This window comes from Pelodiscus sinensis, chromosome Z, assembly GCF_052426305.1.
Source record: "Pelodiscus sinensis isolate ZL-2025 chromosome Z, ASM5242630v1, whole genome shotgun sequence".
In the NCBI taxonomy this organism is placed as follows: domain Eukaryota; kingdom Metazoa; phylum Chordata; order Testudines; family Trionychidae; genus Pelodiscus; species Pelodiscus sinensis.
The window spans coordinates 28,858,283-28,871,490 of record NC_143085.1 but is presented as its reverse complement, the minus strand read 5'-3'; the positions used below and the strand labels follow the sequence as shown (position 1 = coordinate 28,871,490).

At 39.4% G+C, this 13,208-nt stretch overlaps 1 protein-coding gene across 2 annotated transcripts in view; it reads left to right on the top strand.

Moving 5' to 3' along the window:
- The window catches only part of ATP6V0A2 (ATPase H+ transporting V0 subunit a2), a 34,454-nt gene that overhangs the window by 6,855 nt on the left and 14,391 nt on the right, over positions 1-13,208 (top strand). For both annotated transcript variants that reach the window (XM_075898519.2, XM_075898518.2), the window contains exons 3-11: positions 1,311-1,408; positions 2,359-2,496; positions 3,001-3,101; positions 5,085-5,211; positions 6,107-6,189; positions 7,256-7,349; positions 9,475-9,687; positions 11,862-12,012; positions 12,876-13,015. In XM_075898519.2, coding sequence (XP_075754634.1) covers positions 1,311-1,408; positions 2,359-2,496; positions 3,001-3,101; positions 5,085-5,211; positions 6,107-6,189; positions 7,256-7,349; positions 9,475-9,687; positions 11,862-12,012; positions 12,876-13,015 — 1,145 coding nt within the window. The remainder of the gene's footprint in view (positions 1-1,310; positions 1,409-2,358; positions 2,497-3,000; positions 3,102-5,084; positions 5,212-6,106; positions 6,190-7,255; positions 7,350-9,474; positions 9,688-11,861; positions 12,013-12,875; positions 13,016-13,208) is intronic.

Here is a 13,208-nt window from a genome sequence, read left to right as displayed (position 1 = left end):
CTCCCCCTCCTTGCTGCCTCTCTATAATAGAGGCAGCTGGTGTGGGGGGAGAAGTAGTTATTGAGTCACTACTTGACTATCTGATAAGCTTATGCTTATCAGATAGTCGGCTAGTTACTTACATCCCTAGTGCAGAGGGTTTGTGTGGTGACTTGGTGCAAGGTCTGGGAGGAGGTATGGATGCAGCAGAGGACTGGGGAGGGGTGTGAGAGGGAGTGTAGGGGTTGGGATGGCGTATGGGTGCAGGAGAGGATTCTGGCCTGAGGTAGGGGTGCAGGGTCTAGGAGGTTGTTATGACTTGAAGAGATGGGGAGAGGGGATACAAAGGGTTTGAATGGTGATCTGGAGCAGGAGGAGGTAGTGCCCTGGGGTAGGAAGTTGGGGGGAGAGAGAAGGTGGGGTGTCATAAGCAGGCTCTGTCTAGAAGGTACTTACCTGGGTGGCTCCCAGCCTACAGCTCTGCAGAAACCTGAGATGGATTCCATCCCTCTCTGCTGGGCTGGCTGCTCCATGTGGCTCTGATCCAGCACAGTGAGGAGGGAAGAAGGAGGCTTTGCGCTCTGCTCCTGCCTCCAGCAAAATTTTTCAATTCCTATTGTCCGGAAATGGGCCAATGGGAGCTGAGGGATTTTGCTACGGAAGCTTCCCTGTCTCTACCCAGCATCCAGAGCAATTAGCAGCCAGTAGCATATGTAACTGTGTAGTGTAAGAGCGCTGATGAGGTGGCCACAGGCTGGGTCCAGCAACTTTGCAGGCCAGCTCCAGCCCATTAGCCACCTCTAGCCCACCCATGAGTAAAACCCACATCCTTTTTGTAGTCTCAGTCTTAACTGTTCCATTGCTCTGTGTCAACACAAGACCTTGATCTTGCTTTGAAGAATCTTTATTGAATTCGAGGATCAGTGAGCAGGACATCGGTTTTTGCAGAAGGCAGTTTCCAGAAGAGTTATCATGATTAAATGATTTTTTTCAAAGGCTTAATGGCTGAAGATACTTATTTTTCTTTAAAGTATCTGTGAAATTATACCTTGTATTTTAAATGACCTTGCCTACAAAACTCTACCACATTATATATTTTTTAAAGGCCCTCAGTGCTTAGTACCTCAGCAGACTATACTAGAATCAGAAAAAGATAAGCTCTCTAGTGCCTACTTCTGCAATATACACAGTACCCTCAATTATACCTGACAGGGTACTTGGCAGCTTTCAGGAGGTGTTTGCAAGTTTGGACCCTCTAAATAAGTTGTGTAGGCAACATGTTTTCCAAAATGTTTCATAATACAATTCTTTTTTTTTTGTTCTTACTCCAGGATTTCTAGTGCAAGAAATTAAGAAAGCTGATATTCCTCTTCCTGAAGGAGATACTGCCCCTGCTGCCCCTCAACTTAAACACATTTTAGAAATCCAGGTAACTCTTGAAATAATTTTACAGAAATAAGTAGCATTGGATTTTTGCACTGAATTTTGCTTTTCTTCATTTTGAAACAAATCCTGAGAACCTACAGTTCTCCTTTAGAACACCAAAAGCTGCAGATACTCGGCGGGTTTTGGTATCTGTCTTTTAATTGTTATAAAGCTTGGTAGCTTTTCGTTTTAATGCTAGTGATATGTTAGGTATTGGAGTGCTAATATTTTATGAGCTTTTCTTTGACAAAGCTAAAGTTAACTCTTAATTTTTGTATGTTTAACTCAGGGTTTGTTTGCATATCTTGTTTAATATACCAAGTATGCTAGTATACCTAGCTTGTCAAGATTTTCAAACAAATTAACTACTGTAACTAGTCTTTTAGTCTTGTAAGTCAATTTGGAAATGTACCCTATATTGTAGTGGAGGTCAGTGGCCGTTCTGAATGTGAAAACTGGGTGGGCATGAATGCATAGAACACAAGCAGCTGTTGAATTGATTTATATTTACAGTAGCACAGGATAAATAAATGTTTGTAAAATGCAAAGAGGCGATGAATACTATGATTTATAATTTCCTCATTAAAAAATTCAAACATTCATACTTTAACACCTTTTAGTCCCTACCTCTTATTAAGAGCTGTTGAAATCTGGTTCAAGATAAGGATGCACAGAAGCAGCCTTAATTTGTCATTGATGCCAAAATTTCAGTTCCAGAACAAGTTATAAAATAGACTGCTAGTTGACTGTATTTATTATCTGAATAATAGTTAAACATTTCTCATTTTAGGTATATATTTTGTTTAATATGACCATATTCAAGAATTACCTCTGATGCTCCTTGATGTTTTTTTATCATCAGGTTTGGTAAAAATTGGTAAATAATTACAAATAAATAACCATCATTTGCAATGAAGAGTGAAACTGATATAGCACTTTTTCCCATTTTTTTAGGAACAGTTGCAGAAACTAGAGACAGAATTAAGGGAAGTGACTAAAAACAAAGAAAAGTTGAAGAAAAACCTGCTTGAGTTGACAGAATATACACACATGTTGCGAGTCACACAAGCCTTTGTCAAAAGAGCTGTTGAGGTACTGTGTATGCTACATATGCAAGATTGTATTTTCATGTAAAATTTTGTCTTGTAAGCATATTAGTAATTATATAACTTGGCAGTCTTTAAACAACATGCAGTGTCTTGTCCTTTATTATTATTTGTATTGTTTAGGTCTTGTAGATCCCAGTAAGGGATTGGGAACCCATTGTGCTTGGTAAACACACATCATAAAAAGGCAGCTCCTATGCTAAATAATTAGCAAGCTAAAAATACAATAATACAAATACTGTTATTGCAACTTACAAGAAATTGGGTGAAGGAACAATTTTTTTTATATACACAAGTTGCAGTTACAATACTGTCTTAGAATTTTTGCAACATTTTTTAATGTTGACAAAAGCAATTTACCTGAGATCCTGAAACCTTGCTTGTCTGAAATTCTATATGGGATATCTTTAATTTTTAAAGTTAATTTTATGATATAAAATTGACAAAAATATTGGCTTCCTGAAAGTTATATCTATCTTTTGTTTGTCAGTATGAATCCTGTTTACATACCAATTATGAGGAATTTCCGTCTTTAGAAAATGATCCTTTGATGGACTACACTTGTATGCATAGGCTGGGTGCCAAACTGGGGTAGGTAATGTTAAAATATGTGAGCAGAAATTGTATTAGTTAAGTGCGACAGATCAAGTCTTGATACTGTTGTAAAACTACTCTAAATATTTGGCCACATCCTCAGATGGCGTAAATTGGTGCAGCTCATTGACTTCAAATGAGCAGTGCTAATTTATATTAGCTGAGAATATGTTGCACTGTGTCTTAGACTTATTGAGCCAGATTTTTACATTAACTTAATAGTGGCAGGATTGGCCTCTGAACACTATAAAAATATATATTAAACTGATAAAATATATGTATTAGCACAATATATGCTTGTCTGTCTATATATTTTAGAAATGTGCATCTCTGTTTGTCTGTCAGTTTGGTCAAAAATTCCTCCTATATGGCAAGAGCTAGGACTACCAAGTTTGGTATACAGCTTCTTCTTATCCTAACTTAAAGGAAAATCAGGGCTTGGTTGTTCCAGGATAACAGGAAGTGGGATGGGACTGTTTTCCATAACATGGAAAGGCAGGGGCACAGAGAGGAGGGACATGATACTAGGGGTACTGAGAACAGAGAAAAGCTACGTTGCAGAGTGACCATTGGGGGCAGCTGCACCACCAAAAGAGTGGCCAGCTGGATCTGGGGCACACCATATTGGCTACCACCAGACCAGATAAGTAGTCCTCCTGTGCCAAACCTTTCCCCCCCACCCTTGGCCACAGTGCTGGAGGGGGAAGGCTGTGCCAGCCAGGGAGGATTTCAGGAGAGAGAGAAGACTCTGACGGGAGGGTGGGAAGGGAAGAGAAGGTGGCAGCTGGGACTGCCCTGCCCTGAGCTCCTCTTTATTCCCCAGCTCTCACACCCCCAGTTCCCCATCCCCCTACCCTGATCACTCCTTAAGACTCCACTATGACTCCTTCATCCTTCGTGCCCCCAGCCTCTGGCCCTTATCCTCTATCCCCAAGGCCCTCCCTTGACTCCTGCACTCCCCACACCAATAATCTCCTGTCCTGAAGGACCCAGGCAATGCATGGTAAATCTTCTAGTAATAATATAATGTAACAATCTAGTGGGATTACAATCTAGTAGGATATGATAGAGGTCTATAAAATCATGAGTGGTGTGGAGAGGGCTGATAAAGAAAAGTTATTTATTAGTTCCCATAATAGAAGAACTAGAGGACACCAAATGAAATTAATGGGTAGCAGGTTTAAAACTAATAAAAGAAAGTTCTTCTTCATACAGCGTGTTGTCAACCTGTGAAACTCCTTTCCAGAGGAAGCTGTAAAGGCTAGGACTATAATAGAGTTTAAAGAGAAGCTAGATCATTTCATGGAGGTTAGGTCCATAAAAGGCTATTAGCCAGGGGATAAAATGGTGTCCTTGGCCTCTGTTTGTCAGAGGCTGGAGAGGGATGGCAGGAGACAAATCGCTTGATCATTGTCTTCGGTCCACCCTCTCTGGGGCACCTGGTGTTGGCCACTGTCGGTAGACAGGATACTGGGCTAGATGGACCTTTGGTCTGACCCAGTACGGCCGTTCTTATGTTCTTAGTGTGTTGCCTTTTTTTAAATCCCAAAGTAATTATGTAGCATTTTAATGAACTGATGTTGAAGTTGTAAAGATAGTAAAATGTTTAATACTTAAACACATATTTTCAAACTGATGTACAAACATAAATCCTCACTATACCTCGTGAAGTAGGTAATATCATATTTTGCAAATGGGAAATTTGTGAGGCACAGAACAATTGAGTAACTTTCCCCTGGCTAAAGAGGGAAGTTGTCAGAGCTGATTCACAAATGTGAGCTCAGACCAGTACTCCACCTATTTCTTCCCTATGTAGAATGAATTATTTGTGTATTATACATTGTAGAGTGGACATAAAAGAAAATTGGTCAGTTTTTGTTTGGTACGACATTAACTATTATAATTAGAATCTTCTTAGAAAAATATATTGTTAGGTTTTCTTATGGGTGTTGGTTTACTCTTATCTGTGTTTTTATATAGATTTGTATCTGGTTTAGTTCACCAAGCAAAAATTGAAGCATTTGAAAAAATGCTATGGAGAGTCTGCAAAGGATATACCATTCTTACTTATGCAGAGCTGGATGACTGTCTGGAAGATCCAGATACAGTGAGTAAACATAATAGCTACCATTTCATGATGTTTACTCATCATACAGTTAGATAAAATAATAGTAAGGAGAAAGGTCATTAGTTTTTAGCAGTAGATAAAAAGAGAATGATAATGAATTCTCAATATCTGTAGGAAGTTGTTTAAATTCTTTTATACTCCACTGTTTAACAAAACAGATGTTGGTCCTGTTCCTGTTATCAATGCAGGAGTAAAAATCAGCCATTTCCTTAGTTCATCTTGACAGATCTGGAGTCTCATTGTGGAATGGTGATGGTTTTATGGCAGGATAGTTTTGAGTAAATTACATGGGTTTAATGACTACTCAGGTATTTATTAACCAATCGCTCTGTACTTTATTATGTAGTCATTTTATCTGCTATGGTAATAACAAATAAACATTTGATAATCTGCAAAGACTCTTCTAAACTTTAAACATTAAAAGATTCTAAGACAGTTAAGACTTCCTCACATTGCTGTATGCTGTATTTTCTATTGAAAATATTATGGATCTAATTTGTAACACTATAGTTCCTCAAGAGGGGTGGGGGTGTGTGTGTGTGTGTGTGTGTACACTATAGTTCTAAGGTGTATAACAAAAAGAGTAGAAAAAATTAATCTCTCTTGTATTCACTCCTAAAAAGTGTTTAGTCTAACATAAAGTGCAGTAACATATTTTTTTCCTTTTTTAAATTTTTCTTTTAAGATGATGCAAATTTTATTTTGCTAATGTTCTTTCTCTGATTATCCAAATTCATTATTTTTGCTTCAGAAATTTTGTAATTTTTTGTTTTTTAAAACAATAAGAGTAACTGGTAACCAGATATTGTCAAATTGTGGTGAAATTATAAATCATAATTAAAATGAACAACATCCATGTATTGATTTATTTTAGGGTGAAATCACAAAATGGTTTGTGTTTCTAATATCCTTTTGGGGTGAACAGATTGGCCAGAAAGTTAAGAAGATATGTGACTGGTGAGAAATAAAACTTATTTAATTCTTACTGAATCTTGAATAATGTTTAGTTTTTACTAACAGTGATTATTTCATTACTGGAAATGCTGATTTCATAGGAAATGTTTTAAGATTTAATTTTCATTATTTTTGCTTTAGGTATTTTTCCAGTTGTAATTTAGTTTTATAATTATGTAATGTACAAAGAATGCACAAATCCTTCTCAGGTTCCTACACAAGGATTCAGTTTGCAGCTAAAGCATGACCCTGTCAACCGGATATATGCTTACGTTTCTTTTGTTTCTTCTTTGAATTTTGACTAAAGATGAATTGTATGTTGTTTACTGTTTTTATAAGCCCTATTTATTTTTATCTTTGTCAAATGTAAGCAGCAGTATTTTGGTTGTTTTTGCAGTTTTGTGTTTTAGTTGTAAAACCATTCATTGGCAGTATTTTGGTTCAGTATCTCTGCCTTTAAGTAGGCTAAGGAACATATAATACTGCTTTTTCATTTGTAATTCTCATAAAATGAAAACAAACACAAAGAGGTTTAGTGATTTGACCGAAGTCAGACATGATCTGGGGCAGAGCTCTGAAGAGAATCTAAATCCATATTCCCAGTCTGTTGAACTGTCTTCTAGACTATGATTAAATCAGAAGTACAGAGAGTTGTTTTAAAGCCATCAGTAAAATTGATTGAGCGACTTGTCTGAAATTAATACACATTTTCTGGTGATTTGACTAGTTGAATGGAGTGAATTATGAAAATGAAGGAGAGAGTAGCAAAAATGGCATGCCAAAGTTCTGTGCAGGATTGTAAAAACCATGATGATCCTTAGCTCTTAGCTGCAGGGTCCTTCTCTAGTCCTGGCCCTCGTCTTGACACAAGATATATTTTGATCCAAGATCTATGAAAGGGAAAGATGGTAAATACAGAAACCTTGTTCATCACTGGTTTATTGCCTCACAATGTTTTTTCACACGTTTGCTCATGAGGTAAGATTCTCTCCCATAAAGGCTGATTTACACATTTATAGATCTTTTTCAAGTGCCTGGATGTTTAATACAGGTGCCTGTTTTCTTTCAGCTATCATTGTCATGTATATCCCTATCCCAATACCACTGAGGAACGCAGAGAAGTTATTGAAGGACTAAACGTTCGCATTCAGGATCTTCATGTTGTGAGTAAAATGTAACTGATGCCTTTTTTATTGAAGACATTAGAGCATAGATAGTTGCAATATTAATTATGTCAATACACCTATAACTTGATGCATATTTATTTTTTTCAAGTTCCCAAACCTTCATTGGTAAAAAGTTCTAGAGGTTTTTAGATATGTAGTAATTGTGTGGTAAAGCAGTCAGAACAAAGGACTATAAAATGGTGTCATGTGACCAGGAGCAAATCATTTGAAAAGTATGACTTGGTTAAAAACTAGACATTGTACCTGAGTTGAGTTGAGCTACATAAATACCTTATCAAGAAGAGGAGAGTCATGGTAACAGCATTATGGAAAGAGAAACAGGGACTTAGTTGTAAGAGCACAGGAGTGAGAGCTGGGGATTTCTAAATTCTTACCTATGTTCTTGCACTGGCTGTGTCCTTTGGCAGGAAACTTAACCATTTCATTGTATTCTCTTTCTGCAAAATGTAAATGTTAATAGTTATGTACTGTCACGGGATAAGAGATTATATTAATGTAGTACGGTGCTCAGTAGTTGATAAATATTTGATACCAAATTACGTATACCCACAGTGCTTTATAAAACTTTAAATTTAAATACTAGACCCTTACTATAAATATTGCAAATATACTTCAAGAGTTAAGCCTACATTTTCAAAAGGTCAGCAATGAAACTGTTCTCCAGACTTTCCTTTTATTTCTTTCTTCAAAAGTGACCAAGTTGAGATGATGTCATATTTGGAAAAAAAACCCAAAATTTTCCAAGTCTTTGTATGAGCTTCTTTAAATTGTGCTTCACTTTCCGAATGTTCAGCACAAGGATGTTGAGGAAATAAAATATAGACTCAAATAATGTATTCTGCTTGTCCTATCCTATTTTATGGCAGCATAGTTCTGTGCTAACTTCATTGAAGTTTCACATGGGTACCAATGTCTCATCCATGCAGACATATCTGCAGAGGAAGAACCTTAATCTTGCTGGTTCAATTTTTTGTAGTTCAAAGGCAGCTATCATAACATTAACTACCACTTTCAGCTGCAATTCTATTATGGTTTGCAAGTGGCCACCTCTCCGACAGAAGTGTGACTTGTGCAGATGACAGATTTCATCATACAGTATTGCATCTTGATCCAAGTGATGGATTTCTTGGATGAAAAATGGCACTTTATTTAGTAAGACCTATAGTCTCTGTAGTCTACATCTCTGTAGTAAAATGAAGGCAGCTTCAGTTCCTTCTGCTTTCTGTAGGTTAGGTTTGAGGGGCTAGGCTTTGTCCATATATTTACTCTGCTGACACCATCATTGCGCCTAACCATGTCAGTTACAAGATCAAGAACACATATTCCTGTTCATCCAGAAATATAATTTATGCCATCATGTGCCAACAGTGTCTGTTTGCTGTGTATATTGGACAAACTTCTCAGACACTTCACCAAAGAATCAATGCCCTCAAAACAGACAACAGACATTTCCACAAAGAAAAAACAGTTTGTTGCCATTTCAGCCAGACTGAGCACTGTCTCAGTGACCTTATTACATGCATCCTGCTTCAGAGACTTTAACACCAGACTACAAAGGGAAGCCTCAGAACTGTCATTCATGCTTAAATTTGACACTTTATGAATGGGCCTTAACAAAGATGCTAATTATCTTACCCATTACAAAGATAGCTTCCCCAATTATCACCCCTAATATCATTATCTCATAGACACTAACCTCCACCCCCCCATTTCCCCCTCTCTGTTTTAAAATCTGATTTGTCAATTTTATGTGTTCACTTTTTTGATTGTATCCCTTTGGTATATATGGTCATGCCAATTTTCTTCCACAATTTGATCTGAGGAAGTTGGTCTGGCCAACAAAAGCTCATCACCTAATAAACCATCCTGTTAGTCTTTAAACTGCTGCATAGTCCTGTCTTTTGTTTCAGCAAGACCAGGCTAACACGGCTACATCTTTATTACTATTTTAATGAAGTGGGTCTTTGCCCATGAAAGCTTATGCTCCAATAAATCTGTTAGTCTACAAGGTGCCACAGGACTTCTCATTGTTCTTCCTGTAGTTAACTTTTGTCTACTTTTTCAATTACTTATAATTATTTCAATTTTTCCTTTGACAAAGGTACTGCGTAAAACTGAGGATTACTTACGACAAGTGTTATGTAAAGCATCTGAATCCATTTATACTTGGGTTATACAAGTAAAGAAGATGAAAGCCATTTATCATGTACTAAACCAGTGCAGTTTTGATGTCACAAATAAATGTTTAATTGCTGAAGTTTGGTGCCCAGAAGCTGATCTGCAAACCTTGCGGCGAGCACTTGAGGAAGGATCAGTAAGTCATGTCTGTAGTCACCAACCCGTCGATCGCAATCAACCAGTCGATCGTGAGGCCTCGACCAGTCAATCACGAGGCATTCGGGCACCTCCGCCTCCCATTTTCCTTCCACCCCCGAGAAGCCCCGCAACCTACCTCTAGTGTAGTGCCGGCTTCCTGCGGGGTGGATGGAAGTCCTGTCTGAAGCCCACCTCATTTCCGGGGGTTCCAGAAGTGCGCGGGCTGCTCCCCTCCCACAGCACTGTTGCGTGTTGGGGGAGGGGGCATTGGCCCTGGAGGAGGAGTGCGGCGGCTTCCCTATGCTGCCGGCACTGGAGGGGTGAGTCAAGCGCAGGGGTTTCCCTGCACCGCGGGAGCAGGGGTCGGTCCTGGGGTTTGGCCGCGCTGTGGGAGGGGAGGGGAGGGGGTTGGCTGGGCAGGGCTGCGCTGCGGGAGGGGGGTTTGGCCCTGGGGCAGGTGCCCGCAGGGGTTGGCCGCGCTGCAGGAGAGGAGGCGAAGGGAGGGGTGGCTTGGCTGGGCCGTGCAGCGCCGTAGGAGGGGGTTTTGGCCCCAGGGCAGGCGCCCGCAGGGGTTGGTTGTGCTGCAGGTGTGGGGGGAGGAGGGGAGTTGGTTGCGCCACGCCGTGGGAGAGGGGGTTTGGCCCCGGGGCTGGCGCCTGCGGGAATTTGCTCCTGCTGCAGGGGGGTTTGCCCCTGGGGCAGGCTCCCGCGGGGTTTGGCCCCAGGGTAGGCACATGCGGGGTTTCCCTGTGCTGCGGGGAGTCGGGCCCTGAGGAGGCACGTGGTGGCTTCCCCCCGGGGGAGGGGGGGAAGAATCCTGGGAGGAGGCAGATGCAGGGGACTCTCTGCTGCCACGGACACCCTACTACCCAGACCCCATTCCCCTGTCCCCACCTACAGAACTCTGTCCCCACTCCCGTCCCCACTCCCCGAAATCTGTCCCCATTCCCCTGTCCCCAGCTACAGAACTCTGTCCCCACTCCCGTCCCCACTCCCCGAACTCTGTCCCCACTCCCCTGTCCCCAGCTACAGAACTCTGTCCCCATTCCCATCCCCACTCCCCGAACTCTGTTCCCACTGGCACCCTGTCCCCACCTGCAGAAACCTGTCCCCACTGGCACTCTGTCCCCTGCTGCAGAACCCTGTCCTCTGCCCTCCTAGCACCCTGCCCCCAGCCGCAGAACTCTGTCCCCACAAAATGTACAATTATAAATGCTTCATTTTAGATTTAAATAGCATGAATAAAAACCAAACTATTTATTTCATAACTATAAACACCTGATTTTAATTTTATATGTCGCATAATTTAAAAATAAACTGTTTATCAGAGTGTGGTAAGTAAGGGCTGCGGATAGAAAGTGATGGACAGGAGGAAAATATAGAGGGCGGGGCTTCAAGGAAGGGGCAGGGCGGTAGATCTTCGCCTGTTCTGAGATTTAAAAAGTCATCTTGGGGGGTAAAAAGGTTGGAGACCACTGTTTTATGTGGTTGGAATGGGGACACACATTTAAAATTTTATTGTTCGCTCAAACCATTCAGAGATAAAGAAATGAAACTGTGTTACTTGAGAGGGAAAAGAGCTGAACACAGGCAATGTCTTACAGAGACTGAAGGTTCTTGTGGGCCCTTGCCAATACTGAAATTGGATAGATCCCACAGCTGGTGTCAGTGGGAGTTTTTTTAGCGAGTATGACTGCAGGATTGTGCTCAAAGAATGAGTTGGCTTACAGGACCATCTAACATCACCCTAGAAGGCTGTAATTGACTCTACTATCAAAATGATAAAATTAACTTAGAATTATCTTGGAGTTACAATAAATTATAATTTGTAGTAGCAAATTTGTTATCTAATTTCATATTCTGTCACTATTTGCTCTTTTTACTTAAAAAGATTTAAGTATAAAATGGTCATTGTGGATAATTTTTGGTAGAAAGAGACATTTGCTAGACTTAGTGCATGTGAGAAGATTTTTGCAGATTTGAACAATAGTCACACTGCAGTATATCTCTGATGTAAAAAAGTAAGCTTCTGTTATGAAGATAAATAGCTTACCATTTCTGCTTCAATGGATATTGTCAAAATCAAATTTATTTCTTTTTTGGGTGAGGAAAATACATATCCAGCATGGTTTTGTATAATTTACCTTTTGTCCCCTTTCATTATGTACTTAGAGAAAGAGTGGAGCTGCAGTCTCTTCATTCATGAATACCATACCAACAACAGAAACACCTCCAACTTTAATACGTACCAATAAATTCACTTCAGGGTTCCAAAACATTGTTGATGCTTATGGAGTTGGGAACTATAGAGAAGTCAATCCAGGTTTGTCCACAGACAGTTGATGAAACTTGCACTGCATGAATTATTTATTCATTTCTCTTGACCTTAGTAAAAGGGCACGTGCTTAATTAAGTTTAATTAATTAAGGGGAATATGGTGATTTCTATATTCTGTTGTTAATGGCTATTTTTAATTTTCAGTAGTTTATAAAGAATGCAAATAGTGCTATGAGGAACAAGGAAGGGCCTGATTTCTAATGTATTTTCTCAGCACAACCAATGGTAGCCATAGCTAAATATTACCTATTCTCTTTGTAATTTGCTTTTGTGAGAGAAGAATTGGGAAGAAAAGATATTAATGAAAATGAGGAACTTTAGTTATTGCATTGTTCTTATATAAATATAGAACCTGTCATCCAGAAGTATCCCAAAGTACTTATTAACTATATGAAGTCTGTGCGTGCACTACTGCAGCTATCTCTGGCATGATAGCAAGGATAAAATCCTAGTAGCTTTACTGATAAAAATGGCTTTATTTTTTTGTTCTTGTTAGCAATGTAGAGTCAATAAAAGAATGACTCGTGCATCATTATAATCCAGAATTCTTAACTAATTTCCAGTTGTAGAAATCTCATTAGAGATGGTGCTGCATAGGCCACAACTAATCCAGTTTAAGTATAAAAGTTTTAAGTTTGTAAGGCTGGGAGCTAGAACACCTTTGAATGTGCAAACTCAGCAGATTTGATATGTCTGTGAGAGGAGATAAAAAGAACTCATCATACCATTTTCAGGATTAAAATTATATTCATAATTAATTTAGCATAACTGATTAGGCAAAATTCATATAATTGTAATATAATAAATATGGTTGCAGTTAACTAGAGTCTGTTATGTGCTGTTTTTTAGCTCTCTACACCATCATTACCTTCCCTTTCTTATTCGCTGTTATGTTTGGAGACTTTGGACATGGTCTTCTAATGTTTATTTTTGCCCTCATCATGGTGCTTTATGAAAACCACCCGAGACTACAACGATCACAAGATGAGGTAAGCCCTCTACCAAAATCTCAAACAAAACAGTATTTAGATACTTTAATAGGACAGTTATTGTTTCTCTGAATACTCTGTTCTTTGTACATACACAGCATAGTAATTTTGGTTCATAAAGCTATTATTCACTCTGTGTTCCAGATGGATAAGAATACTTGGTCTGAAACTAACTACAAAAGGACATTTTACC